A 26098-nucleotide genomic window follows, 5' to 3' on the forward strand; every position below is an offset into this window, starting at 1 on the left:
TTTGGTTATTGACGCCACTCTCCATTGGACCCATTCAGGAGTCCTCTTACATTTCACAGCCCGTCTTCTAATTTCCGCTTAGCTGCCAATGTTTCTATTCTGGATCGCTGCTGTAACCCCCTAACCAGTTGCACTGCCAAATATTTGTTTGCCTCAAATCAGTGCTTCAGACTGCCTCCAGGGCATTTTCTAAAAACATAAATGTACTCACATCATTTCCTTAAACTCTTGATTGGTGCCCCATTACCTACATGATAAGTTTTAGACTCTTCATCATGTTGTATTAGACTCTCCATTTTCTAGCCCCTACTCACCTCTGTAATCACATTTCACTTCTTCTTATACTTCATTCATGTTGCAATAATATAGAACTGTTTTCAAGGCCTAAGGTTTTATTTTACCCTGTATACAAGCTAAGAAGTTAGTCTGTTACTACTTCATGGATGTTGACAATAGACACAAGCCTCCAAGTCAGGGACAAAGAAACTTATTATTCACGGTGTAGGAAAAAAGCACCAGCACCCATCTGTTTGCACTGATTTCCCTTTCCCCAAAGAACCATAAGGGAGTTACCGAAGGCCCACATAGGTGCTGTACATGCAGTAGGTTCCATCACAGCACAGAGGAACACTGAACTTCAGGAATCACACTTTTGTAATGAGCAGTTAGTAAACCCAGGGGAAGAGATGTCCTGTCCTTCAAATTGATTGCAGCAGACACAGCCCAGAGAAGCTGCCTAGGCCAAGAATGGTCAAGTCTCTGCATTTTTGAAATAAGAACATGCATGGCTGATTAGGACCCATGGTAAATTGCTTCTCCCAACAACCCACCACTTGGCCCTCCATGTTCTTCACATGAGCATGCCATTCCATCAGCTACTCTGATTAATCTGACCAACAGAGACTAGGAACAAATCTAATTAATATGTCTCATATAGCATTTAAGTGATAGAATTCTAAGCTGCAGAATGAGAACAACCTGCAGTATTGACTTCAGTGTCCTGGATTAAGTCCACTGTGACTAAGTACCAGGGGAGACAGCAGGTCTTACTTTACACAGCCAAGATATACTCTGTTATCTATTACGATACATGCAAGAGAGTTTGGCTGACCTGCTGATCTCAGTGTTATTGCCAGTAATTATAGGAGGCACTAGATGGGCTGAAAAACAACCCCTAAGCCCAGTGGAGAAATATTTCCCTCTCTTCTCCAGATATAAACCTAAAACCTGAAGAGGCACAAGCCACTTTAGTTTGGGGTTTATTGTTAAACATGGATCACCGTTGGCTTTCCAGGTGGTGCAGTGGTAAAGAACCCACCTGCGAATGCAGGAGACACAGGTTTGATCCCTGGGCCGGGAAGATCCCCTGGAGTAGGAAATGGCAACCCACTCCAGTATTTTTGCCTGGAGAATCCCATGGACAGAGGAGCCTGGTGAGCTATAGTCCATAGGGTCACAAAGAGTTGGACATGACTTAACAACTGAGCGTGTACATACACATGCCACCCAGAGGGTATACCCACGAGGCCAGCCTGGGATTACTCTTAGGGTATGAATCCTACATTTTCAAAATAGCTGTGTATAACCCCCGACTCCTTTTGTCCTGATTATTTCCCAGGAGGCTGCCATGAGGAGATGAACTCTTCTGAGAGTGGCCATGTACAGTGACCAAACTACCTCTCTATTAGGTGTGTGGATCAGGAAGAGGTAACAGAAGTAGAGTTAGAAATCTTTTTGAATTTGTTTTTAAGGAAGCCGTGCCTGCTCCTGATTATTTCAGATTCCTGGAAACATTATGGGGCATAGAATGTCCATCAAATATCTCAACTGCGGGGAGCCGGTGAGGCATTCTGCTCATGACAAATGTCATGAGGAAGGAGGCTTGGCATACGCAAAGGTGGGATCGAGCCTCAGGAGTCCCCCCGGATATTCTCGAGCATTTTCCCCCCAAAAACCGGAGTCTGCCTACTTTATTGCTTTGTGCTCTCACCTCTGACTTTACTGGGGGCTGTCCCCTACCACCATATCTCTCTCTCTCTGTCAAAGAGTTAACTTACAGCTCCAATTAATAAAGTTCCTGGGCAATTAGGAGTGTTTAAATCCAAACCCCTCAGATGGCTCTCTAACTCGCCTGACAAGTTTACCCGGACTCCTGCAGCTATGCATACGATTGTTTACAGTCTCCTAGCCTCCAGAGGCATGGGAAGCTTAAGATATTCAAATAGCTTAGAGCCTCTCAGAGAGTTAGAAACTGTCAGAATAAACTAGTAAAGGATTTCATTGATGAGTCAATGTTTGTTGCCAAGTTTTCACATCCCCTGAATTGTATCCTTGAATATGTATTAATTAATAGTGGGTATGTAGAAAAAATAAGTAGTGGCCTTGGTGTTAGTAACTTTAGACCCTTAAGGTAATAAATTCTTTCCTTTGTTGTAAACCCATTACACATCCGCCCTATAGGAATGCAATTTTATCTTCGGAAGATGGCGCAAAACCTTAAAATAATTACTCTTAGAGAAAGTAAGTCTTTGTTGATAAGTCCTTGTCAAGAGTCATAAAATGTTAGTAGGCCTTCTGGCCAGAAGATGATGTAAATCACCTAAACCATTTGTATACGATAAATTTGCAGGAAAGAAACCCTGGTTTTTGATAAGAATCAAAGACTGCTGACTTTGCATCCCCTATTATCCTCTATGTGTAACTTAGGGTATAAAAGCCCCTGTTAAAAATAATGCTACGGGCCTTGCTCACCAACGCTTGGTCTCCCCATGTCATTCTTTCTTTTAACTTCCAGCTGAGTCTCCATCTGGAGCGCGGAACCCACCATGCTTACTAATTATGCCTGGGCTTCTAAGACCCACTCGAGAAGGTGTCTAGGGTGAGGCACCTTCCGCTATTCGAGAGGGCGCCTGCGGCCTACGTAAGTGGTGCAAACTTCTTGTCTTGAAGTTTTATTGGTCTCCCGCGTAAACCAAGCTACTCAGCTTCTTTTCTCCACTGAATTTTCCTACTGAGCTATCCTCATTCTATTACTCTTTATATCTTTGATAAATAAGTAAATAGTCGCCGACGCCGTCTCCCCTTCGAATATCCTGGATCAGCCGGGGCTGGTCCTCGGCACTCAACTATTGGCCCAATTTTGGATGGTCTTTGTGACAAAAGACACATCATAGTCAGATGGTATAGAAACCCAAAACATGAAAAACACTTCAGTTTCATGGGCCTCAATGCTGTGGCTTATATAGACTAATCAGACTGGAACAGTGACATTGTAACCTGAAACATGTCTGCAATCATGAGGCACAAGGTGTCCCTGAAAGGGGTTGGTCAAAATCCCTACCAAGAATGGGCAGGGACAATGCCCTGTTAAAGTGGCCTCCTTTATTTTAAGAGAAATCGGCCAATTTAGAAGAACAAGCAAGTCTGGTATGCAGTGGTAGCTTCTACATCAAACATGGACCTTTTACTCTGGGTCTAATCTGTGATGATGGATTCATTACCATGTTTAGTGCAATGAGGAATCCAGGAAGCAAATGGCCAATGACCTTGGCAATACAGGCTTATTCAGCAGCCTGATGCCAGCTGGTCTCATAAGAGAATAGGCCCTTACAGTGGGCATCTACATGACTGACCCAGACTGTTCAATTGATAGCTAGAATTTATCTCCATAGTTTGTAGCCCCATAGAGGGATGTCTTTAAACTATCATTTATAGTCTTCCAGGTGCCAGATCAGATGACTTGAACATTGACAACATTCCATGCATTAAAAAAAGCATGTCCCATCCCTAAGAGTAGTGTCTAAGTTAAGGACAATGGCTTTCACTTCAGCCCACTGGGCTGACCTGTTGTCAGCATAGTCGGTCATCCAGAGTTGCCATTGAGATTGGACTGCTTCCCAGTTGTGTTTGGACTGCCTCGCAGTGGGTGCCATCAAGTTTTAACTTAGCCAGATCATCAGTAAATTAGGCCAAGGCACTCAGGGGAGCCTCTATGTATTGAGGGCACCATTAAACAAGCAGCTTTGCTTTAAACAGTGGCCACCTCTACACCCAGTGCTTTGTCCTCATTACCAGACAAAGCAGACTATAGCAGGGATTGGGTACATGGCGCAGTTGGCTCTGCATTATTAAACAGGCATTGCATTCATTTTCACTTTTGAGCTGTTGCTCACTCAAGTCTCAACCAAGGGAACGTCTACTGTTTTCATTCCACCCAAAGTTCTATATCAAATAGCAGGGTCTCATTGCTTTCACCATTTATTTCCACTTTGGAAAGCCCTTGGCTCAGCAACCACAACCACACTGCCTTTCAGCTTGCTGCCCCATTGTCATGCTGTCATCTCTTTCTCTGATTGCCCAGAGGAAGGTGAGCCAAAACCAAGGCATCATTTGGGCAGGTTCTTTTAATCCTACTCCTCATCACTGAGTCAACAGACAGGTCAGTGGGGTCCTTTACTTCCCCAGCCCTGCCCACCATGTGGGTGTGTGAAGATTCCACATGGAATCTTCTCATCCCTGAACCTGACCTGCAGGGCCCTTGTCCTTACTCTTTGAGAAGACTATGTCTCTGTCAGCATCCGTTCCTCATTTCCTGTAATGTCAGGTGTTGGATTTACTTTATCCTACTTCCCTGCTTTTTTCTTTGTATGTACCAACTTACTACAAGGTAATAAATCAGCTCTGAGTACTGGCAGAAGATATATGAGTACCATCAGAGACAAAAGAGCTTATTACTGATGGCACAGCAGAAAGCATAATCACTTGCATCTTTGCATCAGTTCCTTTACACCAAGAACCAGGAGGCATTGCCAAGGCCCCAGATGGACACTGAGCACACAGTGGGTTCACATGGCATCTGAGGGATGCTGAACTGGGGCGTATCTCCAACTTTACTACTTACTTTAGTAAACACTAAACAAGACTGCTCTTGATCTAACGCTCAAGGAGACATGAATGTCCCACAAGTTTGCTCGGTACAAAACCAATTCCAAGAAATGGCCCAGGTAGAGGAGTCAAGGCTTTGTATTCTTGGCACACTTAATAAGAACGTGCAGGGACACTCCAGCCCCATGGCAGAGTGCCTCTCCCGACACTACTGTGGTATTTCTAAGACTGATTTGTGTCTGCAGCCATTACAGGAAAGCTTGATATAAAGAGGTTATTAATATTTGTGACCTATATACTTCCTGCTGCTGCTGCTGCTAAGTTGCTTTAGTCATGTCTGACTATGCAACCCTATAGACCTCAGCCCACCAGGCTCCTCTGTCCCTGGGATTCTCCAGGTAAGAATACTGGAGTGGGTTGCCATTTCCTTCTCCATATACTTCCTAGGGATAGTGATTTTTATTAAAAATTAATATTGTAAATGCCTTGAGAGTTTATAAATATGTAATTATATAGATATTAGAATTAATCATAACAAATCATGTTTACATTACTTCCATTTCAGTTTTAAATAATGTATCTTTTGGGGTACAGAATGATTAGGATTTAGATAAAATATGGCAGAATGCCTACCTTACTTTTATTTGTGCTATTATATATATATATATATAGTTATATTTCCATGACAAAATTATACATAAACCTATAAATGAAAACAAAATAAAGTGAACACTTGATGGACAGTTGTTTTCTCCCTCAACCTCCATGAGAGTAAATATAAATGCTGAGGACATAGAACAAGAATGCATCAGGAAACATAGGTTTGGGGAAAATATCTGGTCTCTTCAGTGTCCCAGTGGGGAAAAGGGCTGCTATGTGCAGTCCTGTATTCACACTAAAGCAAAAAAAAAAAAAAAAAATTGCTTAGAATTTGGGGATATTCTTTGTCTTGACATGAGACTATTACTTTAGAGGAAGCTGTTTTAGAGAAGTGGCAGGAGCAGGACAAAGATCAAGTCTCAGGAGCAGGAAGCTATCTACCTGCTCAGTGACAGTAACTGTGGTACCCCTAATATCAGTAGACGTGGGGCTGCAAAACATCATCATAAACACAAATTCTTAAATGGACCAGAAGCTGGGTGTTAGCAGCTATAAAGATGAGCAGAGAGGAAAAAAGGAAAACAAAACAAATAAAAAATAACAGCAAATAATCTCTGCTTCAAAATGAACCCGCAAACAAACTAGATGAAGAAATCTAATGCTGAGACAACTAACAATATCATTTCAGATAATGAGTTTATTCCTAGCAGAAGTGTGTAAACAAAGCCAAAAGAACAGCCACACAAAGAGAGAAGGTATTTGCTAAATAAGTCAAGAATTAGTATCCAGGAAACTCCTACAGATCAGTAAGGAAAAAACAAATAGCTCAGCTGTGAAATGAGTACACAACACAAAAAGGCTGTTCAAGAAGAAGAAACAAATAGCCAACAAAGACATTCCACCTCAGGAAGGGAAGTGAAAATTAAATCCATGATAAGGCACAGTTGTGAACCCATTGGCAAAAGTTAGCAAGTCTGACAAAACCAAGTGTGGAGAAGATGTGGGGAAACAAAAATTCTCAAACATAACTGGTATGAATGTAAATTGGAGTACCTACTTGAGAGAACAGCTTCAGCCCAGCAGTTTCAGAAATTCTGGTACATGTACCAAGAGATATATATGAGAAAATTCATTCCAATATTGTTTGTAATAGTGAAAAATGAGAAACAAGCTAAATATTCCCTTAGAGATAAATAAATATACTATTTTCATATGACAGAATGCTGTTTCCAGTGAAAATGTATGAACCAAAGCAATTTGGATATATCTCAAAAATATTGCTTTGAGTAAAAGGTGGCAAGTGATTCCTGGAGGGCTACTTATATAAAGTTTGAAAACATGCAAAATAATGCTGTGTAGTTTATGAATACATGTATTTATAAGAAATAAAATATATCAAAACATCCATGGGAATAATAATCACCAATTTCTCCAAAGATAGAAAGGGAATAGAGCTGGGAAAGGGCACAAAGGGAGTGTTAACCATCTATGTTATATTTTATTTCTTAAAATGAAAAATTAAAATATCAAAGTATTTCACTCAAAACCTCCATATCTTTGTTATTTAGATTAAATGACTTTTCCTAAAAAAAAAGGAGTTCATCTTAGCAAATTGGACAGACAAAAATATGAACTTAAGTGGCATTTTGAGTTGAGTCAGAGTCATTTCAAGTGCTGTTCTCCAGGTCAGAGAGCTTTTTCATTCTCTTTTACCCTTTTAGATATTATACTCCTTTTCATGTATCTGAGGAAAATCCAAATGTCTTAATCATTTACATGACAGACAAAAAATCATCATGTTAATAATTAGAAAGATTAAGATGAAGATTATTAGTACCTAACAATAAACAGCCAGAGAAGGCAATGGCACCCCACTCCAGTACTCTTGACTGGAAAATCCCATGGACGGAGGAGCCTGGTAGGCTGCAGTCCATGGGGTCGCTATGCGTTGGACACGACTGAGCAACTTCACTTTCACTTTTCACTTTCATGCATTGGAGAAGGAAATGGCAACCCACTCCAGTGTTCTTGCCTGGAGAATGCCAGGGACAAGGGAGCCTGGTGGGCTGCTGTCTATGGGGTCGCACAGAGTTGGCCACGACTGAAGCGATTTAGCAGCAGCAGCAGCAATAATAACAGCAACAACAAAAAACCCCAAACCGAAAAATGACATCTTACTCAATGTTTCAGAGCCATTAGGAAATATTTTCACATTTGAGTGGTGTAATAGACATCGTATCAGAGTTAATATCGTTTTACTGATGAAATAGGACTTTTTTGTAACTTTAGTTCTCATTTCTGCTTACTTGCCTGCAGAATTTTCTTAAGAATATATACTCTTTTGATCTATTATCTATTTCACTCTTAAACTATTTCCTACCCAGTCCGGAATTATAAAAGTAGATCCCCAGTCTTCAGCTCAGGATCATGTCATGTGGCCCTAAGAGATGATACTAAGTTCTTAGTATCAAAACAAAAGTAATTGTGCCATAATAAACCTGAAAACTTAAGAAGTCCTGATTTGGAGCAATAGTGAGGAAATGTTTGAACATTTTGTTTGTTTGCACTTGTATTGAGGGGGCTTTATGGGAAACAGAGTAGCCTATAACACGGGTCTCCAAAGTCATACAGTCTTCAGGGGGTTATCAAAACAGCTTGCTGCCTGAAACTAGTATTTTCCTCTTTTCCACTGTTACTAGGAATACTCTCTTGAATTTAGCTCAAAGAGTTGTCTGTCCCCTCTGTTCATTCTCAGAATTGAGTTTGTATACACTGAGCATTTAACAAATGCTTATTTATAAAACCAAGGAGGTTGATCTTGGTCCAAAAGGATTAAATTTTTTCTAGTCCCAGCATTTGTCAATAGTATCTCAGATGGTCTGTGTCCTTTGGAATAGGAGAAGCTAGCCTGATCATGCAGGAGACCCCGGTTCAATTCCTGGGTCAGGAAGATCTCTTGGAGAAGGGATAGGCTACCCACTCCAGAATTCATGGGCTTCCCTGGTGGCTCAGCTCGTAAAGAATCCTCCTGCAATGCAGAAGACCTGGGTTTGATCCCTGGGTTGGGGAGATCCCCTGGAGGAGGGCATGTCAACCTAGTATTCTTGCCTGGAGAACCCCATGGACAGAGGAGCCTGGGGGCCTACAGTCCATGGGATTGCAAAGAGTCGGACATGACTGAGCGACTAAGCACAGCCCAGCAGCACTCCCCACTAAATTCCGATTGGGTATGTTCTTTTTGGTACTGTATCACCTTTATCTGAAGGTATAGACATTTTTCTCAATGTAAAAAAAAAAAATCAGAAAAGCCATTATATAGAACATTCCATCTGTTTTTATTTTCACCTGTTCCTAACCTTGCTTCTCTCCTTAATCACTAGCTGAGCTACGTATACTGTGTTCAGTCGGATCTTTCTGTCTACTTGCCCTCAGTCATGGGCCATTCTTGGTTCCACTTGACCATCTGTTTTTTGTTGCTTCCTCCACATTGGAAAACTGTTTGTAATAAAATTAGCGAACATCATTTGCTTTGTGTACTGTTCTAAGTACAGATATTACCTTTATCATTTCATATACATGATAATCTCAGGTAATATTATTATTCCTGTTTTACAGATGAGGAAATTAGAAGCACATGAAGATACTTTTATTTGATATGTAAAAATTTACCCTGATACTTCTGTGAGGAAAAAAGATGAAATCTGTGTCAAAATAAAGTACATTCTACTCTTGTCTGCTTTGTAACAAGGCTCCAAGAATGTTTTTTGAATGATTGAGTAATTACTACTGAAATGTACCATGTTTTGTGTAGAATAATGTGGAGTGTAAATATAATAAGCCCAGAATAATGTGGAGTGTAAATATAATAAGCCTCGTGTCTATAACTCAGTAGCCACCCCCTAACATATTCTAGTTTCCTTCTTCTCCTTCCCTTTTCCTCTTAATTTCAAAATCACAATGATTGTCTGATTGACTATCTTTAAAAGGTCATGATGAATTATTCTGTAATATTTGAAATGTTATGCTCAGAAAGGTCAAACCTTATTTTTTTGGTATAAAGTACAACATAGGTTTGTTTTTCCTGGGCATTTTTTTCTTTTTTCAAAGAAAGATAGCAAGAGATTTAGAGCAGGGTGCCCTCTTGAGGAAATTTTAGTACCTTCTCAAAAATTGGAACTGGCACTGGGTGAAATGAAAAAAATCCAGATAAATGATGTCCACTATGAATGAAGCACTGATAAATAAATCTTAAAAAATAAGAGTAACCAAATACCACATATTTGAGAATTAATATTCTTAACTGTTATGCACTAATTTAGCAAATGTCAATAAGTTTTAAATAAAAACAAAAAGCTATAGAAGATATTTTATATCCTCCTATTCACTCAGTCCTTCAAGTAACATTTATTAAGCACCTAGTCTCTGCCAGGAACCATGCCGAGCACAGTGATCAATAAAACATAGCCTCTGCATTCATGATGCTTACTACTTGTGAGGAAGATCTCAGTAAAGAGAAATTAACAGATATGTATGTAACTACAAACTGGGGAAAGTGCTGTGAAGGAAATGAAAAGATTCTGCAGTAAAGAAGAACAAAATAAGTTTTCCCTAGGGTGGTCAAGGAAAACCACTCTGAATGGAAATAACTGAGCTGCATCCATGCTTTTCAATCCATTCCAGATTTGCCCATCTAGTGTAGACAGCCTTATGGATGTTTTTCCTAGTTTTCTCCCTTATTTCAGCCTCTACCCTGGAGCTGAGTTGACTCCTGCCTCTGAGGCAAGCAGACAAGTCTCATTCTTCTTTCCTCACCTCCCTGTTGCCTTAGAGCCTCACATTCATTACAGTGGGGGTGGGGGTGCTCAATTAATAAATGCCTTCCTTATTAATTCTCATAGCCCCTGATAGTAGAACATTAAAGCATTGTAATTATATTATTTAAAAGCCACATTACCAACAATGTTAAGGATGTAGACGGTGTCAGTTCAGTTCAGTCGCTCAGTCGTGTCCGACTCTTGCAACCCCATGAATCGCAGCACGCCAGGCCTCCCTGTCCATCACCAACTCCCGGAGTTCACTCAGACTCATGTCCATTGAGTCAGTGATGCCATCCAGCCATCTCATCCTCTGTCGTCCCCTTCTCCTCCTGCCCCCAATCCCTCCCAGCATCAGAGTCTTTTCCAATGAGTCAACTCTTTGCATGAGGTGGTCAGAGTACTGGAGTTTCAGCTTTAGCATCATTCCTTCCAAAGAACACCCAGGGCTGATCTCCTTCAGAATGGACTGGTTGGATCTCCTTGCAGTCCAAGGGACTCTCAAGAGTCTTCTCCAACACCACAGTTCAAAAGCATCAATTCTTCCGCACTCAGCCTTCTTCACAGTCCAACTCTCACATCCCTACATGACCACTGGAAAAACCATAGCCTTGACTAGACGAACCTTTGTTGGCAAAGTAATGTCTCTGCTTTTGAATATGCTATCTAGGTTGGTCATAACTTTCCTCCCAAGGAGTAAACGTCTTTTAATTTCATGGCTGCAGTCACCATCTGCAGTGATTTTGGAGCCCCAAAAAATAAAGTCTGCCACTGTTTCCACTGTTTCCCCATCTATTTCCCATGAAGTGATGGGACCAGATGCCATGATCTTCGTTTTCTAAATGTTGAGCTTTAAGCCAACTTTTTCACTCTCCTCTTTCACTTTCATCAAGAGGCTTTTTAGTTCCTCTTCACTTTCTGCCATAAGGGTGGTGTCATCTGCATATCTGAGGCTATTGATATTTCTCCTGGCAATCTTGATTCCAGCTTGTGCTTCTTCCAGTCCAGCATTTCTCATTATGTACTGTGCATATAAGTTAAATAAACAGGGTGACAATATATAGCCTTGACGTACTCCTTTTCCTATTGGAACCAGTCTGTTGTTCCATGTCCAGTTCTAACTGTTGCTTCCTGACCTGCATACAGATTTCTCAAGAGGCAGATCAGGTGGCCTGGTATTCCCATTCCTTTCAGAATTTTCCACAGTTTATTGTGATCCACACAGTCAAAGGCTTTGGCATAGTCAATAAAGCAGAAATAGATGTTTTTCTGGAACTCTCTTGCTTTTTCCATGATCCAGCGGATGTTGGCAATTTGATCTCTGGTTCCTCTGCCTTTTCTAAAACCAGCTTGAACATCAGGAAGTTCACAGTTCACATATTGCTGAAGCCTGGCTTGGATTATTTTGAGCATTACTTTACGAGCATGTGAGATGAGTGCTATTGTGCAGTAGTTTGAGCATTCTTTGGCATTGCCTTTCTTTGGGATTGGAATGAAAACTGACCTTCTCCAGTCCTGTGGCCACTGCTGAGTTTTCCAAATTTGCTGGCATATTGAGTGCAGCACTTTCACAGTATCATCTTTCAGGATTTGAAAGAGCTCAACTAGAATTCCATCACGTCCACTAGCTTTGTTCGTAGTGATGCTTTCTAAGGCCCACTTGACTTCACATTCCAGGATGTCTGGCTCTAGGTGAGTGATCACACCATCGTGATTATCTGGGTCATGAAGATCTTTTTTGTACAGTTCTTCTGTGTATTCTTGCCATCTCTTCTTAATATCTTCTGCTTCTGTTAGATCCATACCATTTCTGTCTTTTATCGAGCCCATCTTTGCATGAAATTTTCCCTTGGTATCTCTAACTTTCTTAAAGAGCAGCCATGAAGAGATACCCCACGCCCAAGATAAGAGAAACCCAAGTAAGACGGTAGGTGTTGCAAGAGGGCATCAGAGGGCAGACACACTGAAACCATACTCACGGAAAACTAGTCAATCTAATCCCACTAGGACCACAGCCTTGTCAACTCAATGAAACTAAGCCATGCCCGTGGGGCCACCCAAGACGGGCGGGTCATGGTGGAGAGGGCTGACAGAATGTGGTCTGCTGGAGAAGGGAATGGCAAACCACTTCAGTATTCTTGCCTTGAGAACCCCATGAACAGTATGAAAAGGCAAAAAGATAGGCTATTGAAAGAGGAACTTGCCAGGTCAGTAGGTGCCCAATATGCTACTGGAGATCAGTAGAGAAATAACTCCAGAAAGAATGAAGGGATGGAGCCAAAGCAAAAACAATACCCAGTTGTGGATATGACTGGTGATAGAGCAAGGTCCGATGCTGTAAAGAGCAATATTGCATAAGAACCTGGAATGTCAGGTCCACGTATCAAGGCAAATTGGAAGTGGTCAAACAAGAGATGGCAAGAGTGAATGTCGACATTCTAGGAATCAGCGAACTCAAATGGACTGGAATGGGTGAATTTAACTCAAATGACCATTACATCTACTACCACAGTCAGGAATCCCTCAAAAGAAATGGAGTAGCCATCATGGTCAACAAAAGAGTCCAAAATGCAGTACTTGGATGCAATCTCAAAAACGACAGAATGATCTCTGTTTGTTTCCAAGGCAAACCATTCAATATCACAGTAATCCAAGTCTGTGCCCCAGCCAGTAACGCTGAAGAAGCTGAAGTCGAACGGTTCTATGAAGACCTACAAGACCTTTTAGAACTAACACCCAAAAAAGATGTTCTTTTCATTATAGGGGACTGGAATGCAAAGGTAGGAAGTCAAGAAACACCTGGGGTAACAGGCAAATTTGGCCTTGGAATACGGAATGAAGCAGGGCAAAGACTAATAGAGTTTTGCCAAGAAAATGCACTGGTCATAACAAACACCCTCTTCCAACAACACAAAAGAAGACTTTATACATGGACATCACCAGATGGCCAATACCGAAATCAGATTGATTATATTCTTTGCAGCCAAAGATGGAGAAGCTCTATACACTCAGCAAAAACAAGACCAGGAGCTGACTGTGGCTCAGATCATGAACTCCTTATTGCCAAATTCAGACTGAAATTGAAGAAAGTAGGGAAAACCACTAGACCATTCAGGTATGACCTAAATCAAATCCCTTATGATTATACAGTGGAAGTGAGAAATAGATTTAAGGGCCTAGATCTGATAAGATAGAGTGCCTGATGAACTATGGACTGAAGGTCGTGACATTGTACAGGAGACAGGGATCAAGACCATCCCCATGGAAAAGAAATGCAAAAAAGCAAAATGGCTGTCTGGGGAGGCCTTACAAATAGCTGTGAAAACAAGGGAAGTGAAAAGCAAAGGAGAAAAGGAAAGATATAAGCATCTGAATGCAGAGTTCCAAAGAATAGCAAGAAGAGATAAGAAAGCCTTCCTCAGTGATCAATGCAAAGAAATAGAGGAAAACAACAGAATGGGAAAGACTAGAGATCTCAGTCGCTCAGTCGTGTCCAACTCTTTGTGACCCCATGGACTGCAACACACCAGGCTTCCCTGTCCCTCCCCAACTCCTGGAATTTGCTCAAGCTCATGTCCATTGAGTTGGTGATGCCATCCAACCATCTCATCCTCTGTCATCCCCTTCCCCTCCTGCCTTCACTCTTTCCCAGCATCAAGGTCTTTTCAAATGAGTCAGTTCCTCACATCAGGTGGCCAAAGTATTGGAGTTTTAGCTTCAGCATCAGTCCTTCCAATGAATATTCAGGGCTGATTTCTTTAGGATGGGCTGGTTGAATCTCCTTACAGTCCAAGGGACTGTCAAGAGTCTTCTCCAACAGCACAGTTCCAAAGCATCAATTCTTAAGTGCTCAGCTTTCTTTATAGTTCAAATCTCACAACCATACATGACTACTGGAAAACCCATTGCTTTGACTAGATGAACCTTTATTGGCACAGAAATGTCTCTGCTTTTCAATATGCTGTCTAGTTTTGTCATAGCTTTTCTTCCAAGGAGCAAGCGTGTTTTAATTTCATGGCTGCAGTCACTATCTGCAGAGATTTTGGAGCCCCCCAAAATAAAGTCAGTCACTGTTTCCATTGTTTACCCATCTATTTGCCATGAAGTGGTGGGACTGGATGCCATGATCTTAGTTCTCTGAATGTGAATTTAAGCCTACTTTTTCACTCTCCTCTTTCACTTTTATCAAGAGGCTCTTTAGTTCTTTGCTTTCTGCCATAAGTGTGTGTCATCTGCATTTCTGAGATTATTGATATTTTTCCCAGCAATCTTGATTCCAGCTTGTGCTTCATCCAGCCCAGCATTTCTCATGATGTACTCTGCATATAAGTTAAATAAGCAGGATGACAATATACAGCCTTGACTTACTCCTTTCCTAATTTGGAACCAGTCTGTTATTCCATGTCCAGTTCTAACTGTTGCTTCTTGACCTGCATACAGTTTTTTTTTAACAGGCAGGTCAGGTGGTCTGGTATTCCCATCTCTTGAAAAATTTTCCACAGTCTGTTGTGATACACACAGTCAAAGGCTTTGGCCTAGTCAGTAAAGCAGAAGTAGAGGTTTTTCTGGAACTCTCTTTTGCCTTTTTGATGATCCACAGATGTTGGCAATTTGATATCTGGTTCCTCTGCCTTTTCTAAATCCAACTTGAACATCTGGATGTTCACGGTTCACGTACTGTTGAAGCCTTGGAGAATTTTGAGCATTACTTTGCTAGTGTGTGAAATGAGTGCAGTTGTGCAGTAGTTTGAATGTACTTTGGCATCTTCACATCCTATAATGTGAAGTCAAGTGGGCCTTAGGAAGTATCACTATGAACAAAGCTAGTGGAGGTAATGGAATTCCAATTGGGCTATTTCAAATCCTAAAAGATAATGCTGTGAAAGTGTTACATTCAATATGCAAGCAAATTTGGAAAACTCAGCAGTGTCCACAAGACTTGAAAATGTCAGTTTTCATTCCAGTCCTAAAGAAAGGCAATGCCAAAGAGGGTCTCAGAAGATGAAGAAGATAGGCTGCCCTGCCTGCCACTATGCTTTGAGTAGAGAAAGAGAAATAGGCATGAGAACGGCAGAGAATTTGATCATGGTATATAGTTTGTTCATGTTGACTGTGAAATATGTATGGAATCTAGAAAATGGTACTGATGAACATTTTTGCAGGGCAAGAATAAAGACATGGACATAGAGAACACACTTGTGGACATGGAGAAGGGAAGGAGAGGGTGAGACAAATTGAGAGAGTAGCCGTCTCTGGGGTCGCACAGAGTCGGACACGACTGAAGTGACTTAGCAGCAGCAGCAGCACTATTGACACATATACACTACCAAGTGTGAAATAGATAGCTAATGGGAAGCTGCTGTATAGCACAGATTACTCCGCTCATTGCTCTGTGATGACCTAAACGGGTGGGAGGGGGGAGGGGAGCTCGAGAGGGAGGGGAAGTATGTATACTTATAACTGATTCATGTTGTTGTCCAGCAGAAACTAACACAACATTGTAAAGCAATTATACTCCAATAAAAATGAAAGAAATAGAATTATCTATGGTACCAAACGTATTGAAGTCTCCAATCAGAATTGGAGATACGGAAGTAGATCTCAGGGAAGAGTTCGAAAGCACTACTCTTCAAGGGTTTCAAAGCTCCTGCAGGCATACTGTATAGTGGTTGACCTGAGTACCATTATGTGTTAATGGTTCAGTTGTGTCTGACTTTTTGTGACCCTATGGACTATAGCCCACTAAGCTACTCTGTTCATGGAATTCTCGGCAAAAATACTGGAATGGGTTGCCATTCTCATCTCCAGGGGATTGTCCCAACCCAGGGATCGAACCCGGGTTTCCCACATTGCAAGCGGATTCTTTTCTGCCTAAGCCAGAAAGGAAGCCCAAGTACAATTGCATTCAATCCACCTGGAGAAAGAAGTTTAGCTAGAACTGCTTTCTCCAGATGGATTGATTGTGCCAGATGGGAGGGTTTAACCTATGTGGACAGCACTGCCTGCAGTGGGTGGCCCACAGTGACTTCTGGGTTGGTGTTCATGTGACCATATGCGTCTGGAACTTGAACTGTGAGGAAGTTCCTTATATCTTAGTTGTAACTATAAATATCTCTCTTCAAGAACAGTAACCACCTTCTTATTAACCAGTTGCTATGGAAAAAATATTTAACCCCTTTGAATCTCACTTCTCTCACCTCTAAATTGGGGTTAAAAATCTCTGTTTACTTCACAAAGTTATTATACTTTGAATATAAATAATATATTCTGTGCTGGTCAGATTGTGCTGAAACTAATACATTCATACATTGTTGCTGCTGCTAAGTCACTTCAGTCCTGTCCTATTCCGTGCAGCCCCACAGACAGGGGCCCACCAGGCTCCCCTGTCCCTGGGATTCTCCAGGCAAGAACACTGGAGTGGGTTGCCATTTCCTTCTCCAGTGCATGAAAGTGAAAAGTGAAAGTGAAGTCGCTCAGTCGTGTCTGACTCTTCTCGACCCCATGGACTGCAGCCCACCAGGCTCCTCTGTCCATGGGATTTTTCAGGCAAGAGTACTGGAGTGGGGTGCCATTGCCTTCTCTGACATTGTTGCTGCTAGATAGCAATTTGAAAGATACACCAAAAAGCATAAAATACACAAACTCCTTTGACCCAGTGATTTTGTTCCTGGTAATTTATTCTATGAAAAAAAAAAAAAAAAAAAAACCTAAGTGAAAAATCATATACATTGTAGCATTTTCTATTCAAAAAGTTATAAACGATAATAGAATGATTAAATAAAATATCTTGGCATAACACAATGAAATATTGACCAACCCCTAAGGAAACTGTAGGTATGTAGAAAACAGTTGGAAAAAAACATGAACAAAATAAAACAACTGATAGTATAGTAGAATTTTAAGTATTTTTCCTTTTATTAATTTATCTGAATGTTATTACTCCAGCAGAATAATTAAAATGCTTAAAGCATTTAAAAATTTTAAAAAAATTTTGGCTCCAAAGTACATTTCTTCTTACTGTCTCTTATTTTTCATTTAGGGAAATTATCGTTTCATGAAACTCTTACTTACACGCAGAGCAAACTGGATGCAGAAGGATCTGGAAGAAATGACTCCTTTACACTTGACTACTCGGCACAAGAGCCCTAAATGTTTGGCGCTTCTGCTGAAGTTTATGGCACCAGGAGAAGTGGACACACAGGATAAAAACAAGGTAATGGTCGCGAAGAGTCAGACACGACTGAGCGACTGATCTGATCTGAACAGACTATCAGAATCAAAGACAAGTAGAACATAAAGCAGACAGTTTATTTTATGATGTGAAGCCTCAAGGAAGAAGGCCTCAATTACCACTCATACATGGTAGAACAATTCCAAATCTCCACATGCCCTAGTAAAGGATTTCACTTAAATTGTGTCCTGCTAGCAACTTAGTGTAGTGGGTAGTATCATCTTTTCACATATGGGGAAACTGAAGCTCAAGAAGATTAAAATTCTACCAAAGATCCAAGTGCCAGGGCTAGAATGTGAACCCAGGCCTGTCTAACTCCAACTCATTATTTGACTGCTAGTCATGATAGTTGCAATTTGTTGTGAGATTTGTGGTGACCAAATGCCCCCAAATAATGTACTTAGTGCATAATTGCTTTAATGTCCTGGGCTTTGGCATACTTTGTCTTGGGTTTCAGCGTAGAAGCCGCTACTTGTTCTGTGTCCATCAACTTACTTAACCTCTCTATACCTCAATTTTCCCATATGCAAAAAGGGGACAACAGGGTTGTTGAAGATAAAATGAGATAGTATATATCAAGTGTTTAGCACAATGCCCAGTGCATAGTATGCTGTCAATAAATATTAGCCGTAAAATTATTATTAATTTCATTTTGATTGTAATATTTGCTCTGACATTGTTATTGGGATTCATTGTGTTCCCTGCTCTTGAATTCGAACATATTGTATACATTGGTCATTGTTTTGATCAACATTCTGATTATTCTTTACAGGAAAAAAATGTGGTCTTTAGTTAGACAAAGGCAGTCATCCTCTTCCTTTTCATCAGGCACTTAATCATAAGAGTCTTGCAAACTCCTGCGTGCTCATGAAATTAACTCTTATAATTAAGTCCCTGGGTTGATACTCAATAATCTTTTCACTCCCATAGTATTCTTAATGTGATTTTTAAATTTTGTTTAGTAGTCACTCATATAACCTGAAGTTCTGAGATCAATTTTTTAATTTTACAACTACTGTAAATTGATGTTATTCCTAACTCACAGCATTTGTAGTGCTGATAGTTCACTGAGAATTCCCTGGGCATCCAGTGGTTGGGACTCTGCATTTTCACTGCTGAGAGCATGGGTTCTCTGGGTTGGGGAACTGTGATTTTTCAAGCCACATGCTACGGCCAGAAAATAAATATTTCACTGAAAAAAAGCACTTTGTTCAATCCACAAAGACCCATTAATCACTTGAGTAAAAGTCTTTTACTGCATTTGTGCCATTTAGCAGATTGCTTATCCTCCTTATGCTCAGTTTCCTCATCAGTCACGTGCAAGTTCAAGAGTGCTCATCTCCCAGAGTTGTCCTGATACAGACTCTAGGAGAGAAAATATACAGAAGTCTTACAGCTGTAGCTGTCATGCAGTAAGAGTTTGGGAAAAGTTTGTTGTGTTGTCACTATTCTGTTGTCAATGTCATTTTGAAAATCTCTCCATTTTGCAGCAAACAGCTCTGCATTGGAGTGCCTACTACAATAACCCTGAGCATGTGAAGCTGCTCATCAAGCATGATTCTAACATTGGAATTCCTGATGTCGAGGGCAAGATCCCACTTCACTGGGCAGCCAACCACAAAGATCCAAGTGCCGTTCACACAGTGCGATGCATTCTGGTAGGTATAATGGATGGCCTTACCCCCCAAAAGAAATTATGTTATGAATTATCCACTGTATGCAAAAGCATTTTATAGCACACAAGCAAATTATGACACAAAAGAGTACAACAAAAAACGTATGAGCTCATCAGCAAGAAATAGAGCATTTTAATACTGTGATTTAAGACCACACAGAAATTTCCTGCATGCCTGCTTCCCAAGGCATTCTCTCTGCCTATACCACGCTCATTTCTGTCCCCCATCAGCTACTTTTCTGAGTTCCTATTTATCATCCCTGACTTTGTTTTATACTTGTTCTTATCAAATAGTAAGTAGATGTAAATGAATAAATACATTTAAGATATAAGGAATAAGGAAACTTATGTATTCATCACTGAGTGGAGGAGCCAAGTAAATCACTGTTTAAGTTCCCTGGGTACCTCCAAGTAGCATTCTTTTCTCTCCTTTCTCAGAGGCAGCCACTACCCTCAATTTTGTGCTTATTATTCCACTGGTTTTCATTATAGTTTTGCCACATATGTTTGCATTCCTAAACAATGTACTGTTTCATTTTTAACATTTTTGCATTTTGTATTCATAGAATCATACTGTATGTATTCTGCGACATCCTTTTCTCTTGCTCAGTGTTAAGTTGGTGGTTTTAATCTATGTTGCTGCGTGTAGCTGTAATATTATTACTTTTTACTGCTATATGCTGAATAGTATTCCATTTTTTGAAGATTAAATGACACACATTTTTCATTCTGTTATTGACAGACCTTTGAAACTGTTTCCAGCTTTTTGCTGTTTACAACAGTGCTGCTTTGAACCTTTTTTAAAAACCCTATCTAGGGTATGAATTTAACTGGTTGTTGCAGGTGTATAGAAATGCAGTTGATACTTTTGGCCATTAATTATATATCTAACCAACTTTCTATACTTACGAATTTTGAATGTTTATCAGTAGATTCTTTGAGGTTTTTTAATCATTTCTTCCCAAATTACAACTTACATGCTGTGGTAGTCTAATGTTTGGTCCTATTTGCTTATAACACACAAATTAGACTTTTGACGATGTTATTGTTTTATTTATACAATGATTAATTTATTTCTACTTGTATGTTAACTGATTCCTTTGTTGTGCATTTCTTCTTGGATCTCCAATTTTCCTTCCAGAGTTATTACCTTTCTCCCTGAAATAAATTCTTAGAACTCCTATTAGTATAGATGTATGGTAGTTAACTCCCTGATTAATTCAACTGTTAAGGATGTCTGCATTTCTACAATGCTCTTGAGTATGTAGTTTTTCTGTATACACGATTCTAGGTAGTCACTTTTATCAGCTCTTTTAGACTGTTATTTTGCTGCTTTCTGCCTTTCATTGTTCCTCTTAAATAGTCTGTTATTTGTCTAATTGTAATCCCTTTATAGATTATCTTTTCTCTCAGGGTGGTTTTAAAAATTAATCTATATAGTATTCTACAGTTTTACTACAGTGTGTCTAGTATGCCTTTTTTTTTTTTTTTCTTTCCGTGTTTAGTATACATTCTGATTATCGCATCTCAGTTCTGGAAAATATATAGCCATTATGTCAGTATTGCTTCTGCTTCTTTCTCTCTACGCCTGCCTATGGGGTCTCCAATAACACATATTTTAGACCTTTCCATCTTACTTTCCATGTGTCTTACCTTTTCTTTTACATTTCTCTCATCTTGTCCCATTCTGCTACATTCTGGGTAGTTACATCAGATCTGCCTTCCAGTTTACCAAGTCTTTCTTCAGCTGCATCCAGTCGTGTTTACACTATTTGTTTAGTCTTCAATCTTAGTGATGGTGTTTTCACTTCTAAAAGTTCTCCTCGGTTCTTTTTCAGATCCGCCTGATCTTTTGAGAGCTTTTTCCCTTGCTCACTTTTAAAATTTTTAACTGTGCTATGTGGCTTGTGGAATCTCAGTTCCCCCAACAAGGATCAAACCCATCCCCGCTGCACTGGAAGCACAGATTCTTAACCACTGGACTGCCGAGGAAGTCCCCATTTTTTATTTTCTTACGTGTTTTATCATTAGTAATTTTATATTCTCTGTGTGTTAATTCCGAAATCTGAGGTCTATGGAGGGTAATTCTCACTTAATAATATCTTCCTTACAAATTTGGCTTTTTTTTCCCTCCTCTATAAGTGCATTTAAGTCCTTGGGAGACTCAAGGTCCTAGATTGCTGCCATGGTAATATTCTACTTCTTTTTTGAAGTGTTTTGTAATACCTTTCATACTCTTCTTTTATAAAATAGGCTGACTGTATAGAGAGCTCTAAACCTGGAAAGGCCCTTCAAAGAGTTCTTAAATTGGGACAGGAGGGCTTCACTTTGGGTATGACCTAATCTGAAAAGAGACCTGAGGTGGGTGAGGAACTCTCTTCAGCTAAAGCAATTCCAAAAAGCTGACAGGAGAAGATCGTGGAGGTAGTAGGGAAGGAGGACCTAAGCAGTGCATCATATCTCTACAAGGATCCAGTAGAAAAACAAATAAATGTTGTGAACTGTCAGTTTAAACCAAAAATCTAATAACCATGTGATAAAAAATTTCAACCTCATTCATAAAAGGAATGCAATTTAAAGCATCAGTGAAATGCTTTTCATACTTGTAACAGGAAAAATGTTTTAAGTTTGATAATATCAAGTGGTTGATTTGTGCCAGTATGTGGGGAAATAAAAGCCTTTACACATTGTCATGGATGTGTTAATTAGTACAGCCATTTGGAGAGCAGTTTTAACAATACCTAACTGAAGATGTAGATATCTTTCAACCCAGCAGTTTCCCTTCAAAATGTCTGGGCTAGAGAAAAATCTCACATATATGCCATAAGGAGATATGTAAAGGAAGTGCAATGCAAAAAATGCATTGCAGCATTTTTGTTAATAGTGGAAAACTGTGTAAGTAACCTAAATATCCTTCAGTAAGGGCTTCCCTGGTGGCTCAGACAGTAAAGAATCCGCCCGCAATGTGGGAGACCTGGGCTCCATCCCTGGGTTAGGAAGATCCCCTGGAGAAAGGAAAGGCTGCCCAATCCAGTAATCTGGCCTGGAGAATCTCCATGAACAGAGGAGCCTGGTGGGCTACAGTCCATGGGGTTGTAAAGAGTTGGACGTGACTGAGCGACTTTCAAGAGAATTGATAACTAAATTGTGGTTTAACAAATAGATTAGTATCATTACAGATACCCACATGTATTGTGTTGAAATAAAAAAATTCAAAAATATAATTTTAAAAGAAAAAAATTCAAGGATATACATGGCATAATGCATAAGTATAAATATTGAAAACACACAAAATTTATCTATTGTTTATGGACGTATACATATGAAGCAAAAATACAAAACATATGGCTTTAGCTGAATCCATAACAGATTCAAAAAGCACGTTAGGGAAAATGTTGATTCCTATTTAATCTAGATAGTACAAGTACATTTATTTTTCTGTACTTTTTATAGTTAAATATGAAATTAAAATTTTTAAGATTTAGACTGTATACTTTTTTCTAAATTTTATCACTTCTGCTGAGAGAGAATATACAGGTTTCAAAAATTGCTCAGTTAATACTTACATCAAATGTGGCTTTTTTAAGGATTCTATGTGTGTCTGAAGTCTCTGGTTCCTTAAAAATAGGATGCTGCTCCAACAGAGTCTTTACTGAACTGGCAAGACTATGAGGGTCGAACACCTCTTCACTTTGCAGTCGCTGATGGGAATGTGACAGTGGTAGATGTCTTGACCTCATACGAAAGCTGCAATATAACATCTTACGATAACTTATTTCGAACGCCGCTTCACTGGGCAGCTTTGCTAGGTGAGTTGAATAGTTTTTAATTGATATGTAGTACTTTGTACCTAAATTCCTCTGTTGTATGCTTATAAATGTATTCTCTGTTATATGGTAATTTCAACAACATGTCTTTTAAAATTGTTATTATAAAACCAATGTGCATTTGTTAACAAATGTAAATATAAAATAATCTTCACGTTCAATGCCTTTGCTTTTTTTGGAGAAGGGCTTTAATTTTATGTTTCAGCTAATACTATATTTGATTTTCTTTTCTTCATATTTCCTGATGGGCCTTTTACTTAGCATTTTTGGGGAACACTTTTTTATATGGAAGATTATATATGTGTATCTGTCTGAATTTTGGCAATCTGAGAGTCTTTCCCTTTTAGTGAAGGAGTTTTGCCCACTGACAGTCACTGTTACAAATTGTACAATTTGATCTTTTTTCCGTTATTCTCATCTTTGAGGATTAGTTTTTTTTCTCCTTAATTTGGAGTTTTTCCTGATTTCTTTGTTTTCTGCCTTGTGGTGTATGGATTACATTGTAGCTATCTGGTTTTGAATTTCCTAATGTTTCGGGAGGGTTTCTAGGTTTTACTAGTAGTTACTTTTAAATTTTAAAAGCTTTCTTAAGCCTAAGCCTGAGTCAAGAGCAAAACTGCATTTACTGATTCCCATCTATTTAAAATGAGGAATTTGGCATACTTGCACTTATACCCTTTAGGTGTTTGTTAATATGATCTGACAGTTATTATTAATAGTAATAATTATAAAAATATTATTATTATAGACTTAGTTTTTAAATTACATGTTATCTCTTTTTTAAATGATTCTTACATTTGCATTTGGTTTTATAGTCAGATTTATAATTATTATTCAGTCTTCATTTCAGTGTTTAGTTTCATTTCCTTTTCCTCTGCATTTTTGCAAATTTGTCTGCGTATCACTAAACTGAATTTTCTTTTCATGAATTCTGCTTTCTTTCTGCCTCTTATAGATTATATTTTAGGCTATATTTTGATTTCCTTCTATCATCCATATTTCTTTTTATCTCAGCTTTTTATATTTTTACCTCCTTCCATTACCCTTTCATTTTAGATTATCTTCTTCTTAGGATACTGTTTCACTTCATAGAGGCCATCTCTTTGTAAAAGTCAAGGATGCCAAACTGTTGCCTGAAATTTTCTTCCAGATCCTTCTCTAGATCATTTTCTGAGGTATGCTCTTGTTCTTTCTGATGGTGTTCCTTTCCCCCTGTCTTAGAGTGTTTCCATAAAGCCTTTTCTGAATTTTTCTCCTTATCTCTCAAACAAGATGAGAAATATTTAGATTGAGTGTGTGGCATAAATTGCCCTTGACCCTACTTTTGCCCGTTTGTGTTGTGGAGCACTCTGTCTCAAACCACAGCTGAAGAGCAGGCAGAGGAGCACAACTCCCATGCAAATTTCTGTTTTTCTGCCTGGCGTTCATGCAGTGTATTCTTGCTCTGCTAATGTGGCTTCTGTGTCATTGCCTCACTCCCTGTACACTGAAGCAATGGCATGTATGAAATTGAGGTTTCCTAAATATACTGTTACCAGGTCTGTTCATTCTTTGATCCTTTCTACAGTCCTTCATTTGGGGAGACCTCCTCCACATCCTCCAAAATGGACTGCAGAGCACTCTTTTCTACCAGCGCCTCACTATTCCTGCCCACTTCTGGGGTTTGAAATTACTGCCTAGGTATTCAAACATTGGGGGAAGGAGGTACGAAGTGATAGACAGAAGGCCTCAGAGGTCACAAGAAACTGTGTTATAGCTGGTCCACCTGAATAGCAGAAGAGAACAACCATACAGTTCTGATTGGTTGTGCAGTAGAACCTGGAGACTAGGGACAGAGACGGCCTGCCTTCTGACACCTTCCCTCCCTCTTGATGGGCAGTTTTATAAGGTGAACCAGGGGATGCTGTGAGCTGGTATGATATACAGTTTTTTCTCAGTCTGGCAATTATAATTAGTCATTTCCTTGTTGATCAAAGCATTGAGTTTTTAGTATTTAGGTTTTGCCTTTGTGCTGCCTAATCATAGTATTTTGGTAAAAAGTTAGAAGCTGCACTAGGGACCGTTCTGAAACCCTTGTGAGTACTGGTTTATGTGCTAGTGATTTTTCTTACCCCTTTCCTTCAAATAGACCATAAATGAATCAGTCCTTTTGTGTGATAACTACCTTGTGTCTTCTTTCAGGCCATGCACAGATTGTCCATCTCCTTTTAGAAAGAAATAAGTCTGGAACCATTCCATCTGACAGCCAAGGAGCAACACCCTTGCACTATGCAGCTCAGAGTAACTTTGCTGTAAGTAAACCATGACAGTTATCTCCTTTTAAATTAGAATGTTATCATCAGCACAGTATAATTCCATCTTCCTCACCTCCCCTAATCCACCACTGAATAGTACACTGAATACTCAGATTGCTAAAATACCTTAATTTCACACTTCTCTTTCTCTCTGGTACCCACAGCAAATATAGCTATAGTTCTCCTTCCTGGCAATCCTAAAAATCGATTCTACTTACCACCTACAGTTTCGGTAAACCTTTATCTTCTATTATCTCCCAAGATCTCAGAAAAATACTTAAGTTTTGAGGTGGGGTTCATTCTTATTATGAATAGATAAGAAATTCAGTTGGCCCAATATAGTCAATCTATGGAAATCATAATTCAATCCATAGTTCAACACAGGCCTATGTAAAGACATGTTATCCCTATTTAGAGATGAAGAAACCAAGATTCCAAGAGATTAAATGATTTGCCCACAATGTTTTTTTTAAATATACTTTTGTGTTTTTATAATTTATTTATTTATTTTGTTATTTTTGGCTGTGCTGGGTCTTCATTGCTGTGTGTGTTGGAGCAAGTGGGGGCTACTCTCTAATTGTGGTATGTGAGCTTCTCATTGCCGTGGCTCCTCTTGTTGCAGAGCACAGGCCCGGGGGCGTGCAGGCTTCAGTAGTCGTGGCATGTAGGGTCAGTAGTTGCAGCCAAAAGGCTCTGGAGCGCAGGCTTGATAGTTGGGGTGCATGGGCTTAGTTGCTCTGTGGCATGTGGGATCTTCCCAGATCAGGGATTGA

General features: G+C 39.6%; 1 protein-coding gene across 4 annotated transcripts in view; it reads left to right on the forward strand.

Moving 5' to 3' along the window:
* INVS (inversin) overlaps window positions 1–26098 on the forward strand; it is a 137123-nt gene that overhangs the window by 55286 nt on the left and 55739 nt on the right. For 3 of the 4 annotated variants that reach the window (XM_010808005.4, XM_010808007.4, NM_001077983.2), the window contains 4 exon segments: window positions 17338–17511; window positions 19020–19187; window positions 22833–23013; window positions 25213–25322. In XM_010808005.4, the coding sequence (XP_010806307.2) occupies window positions 17338–17511; window positions 19020–19187; window positions 22833–23013; window positions 25213–25322 (633 nt within the window). 4 annotated transcript variants of the gene reach the window in all.

The sequence above is a fragment of the Bos taurus genome, chromosome 8 (genome assembly GCF_002263795.3).
Source record: "Bos taurus isolate L1 Dominette 01449 registration number 42190680 breed Hereford chromosome 8, ARS-UCD2.0, whole genome shotgun sequence".
In the NCBI taxonomy this organism is placed as follows: Eukaryota; Metazoa; Chordata; class Mammalia; order Artiodactyla; family Bovidae; genus Bos; species Bos taurus.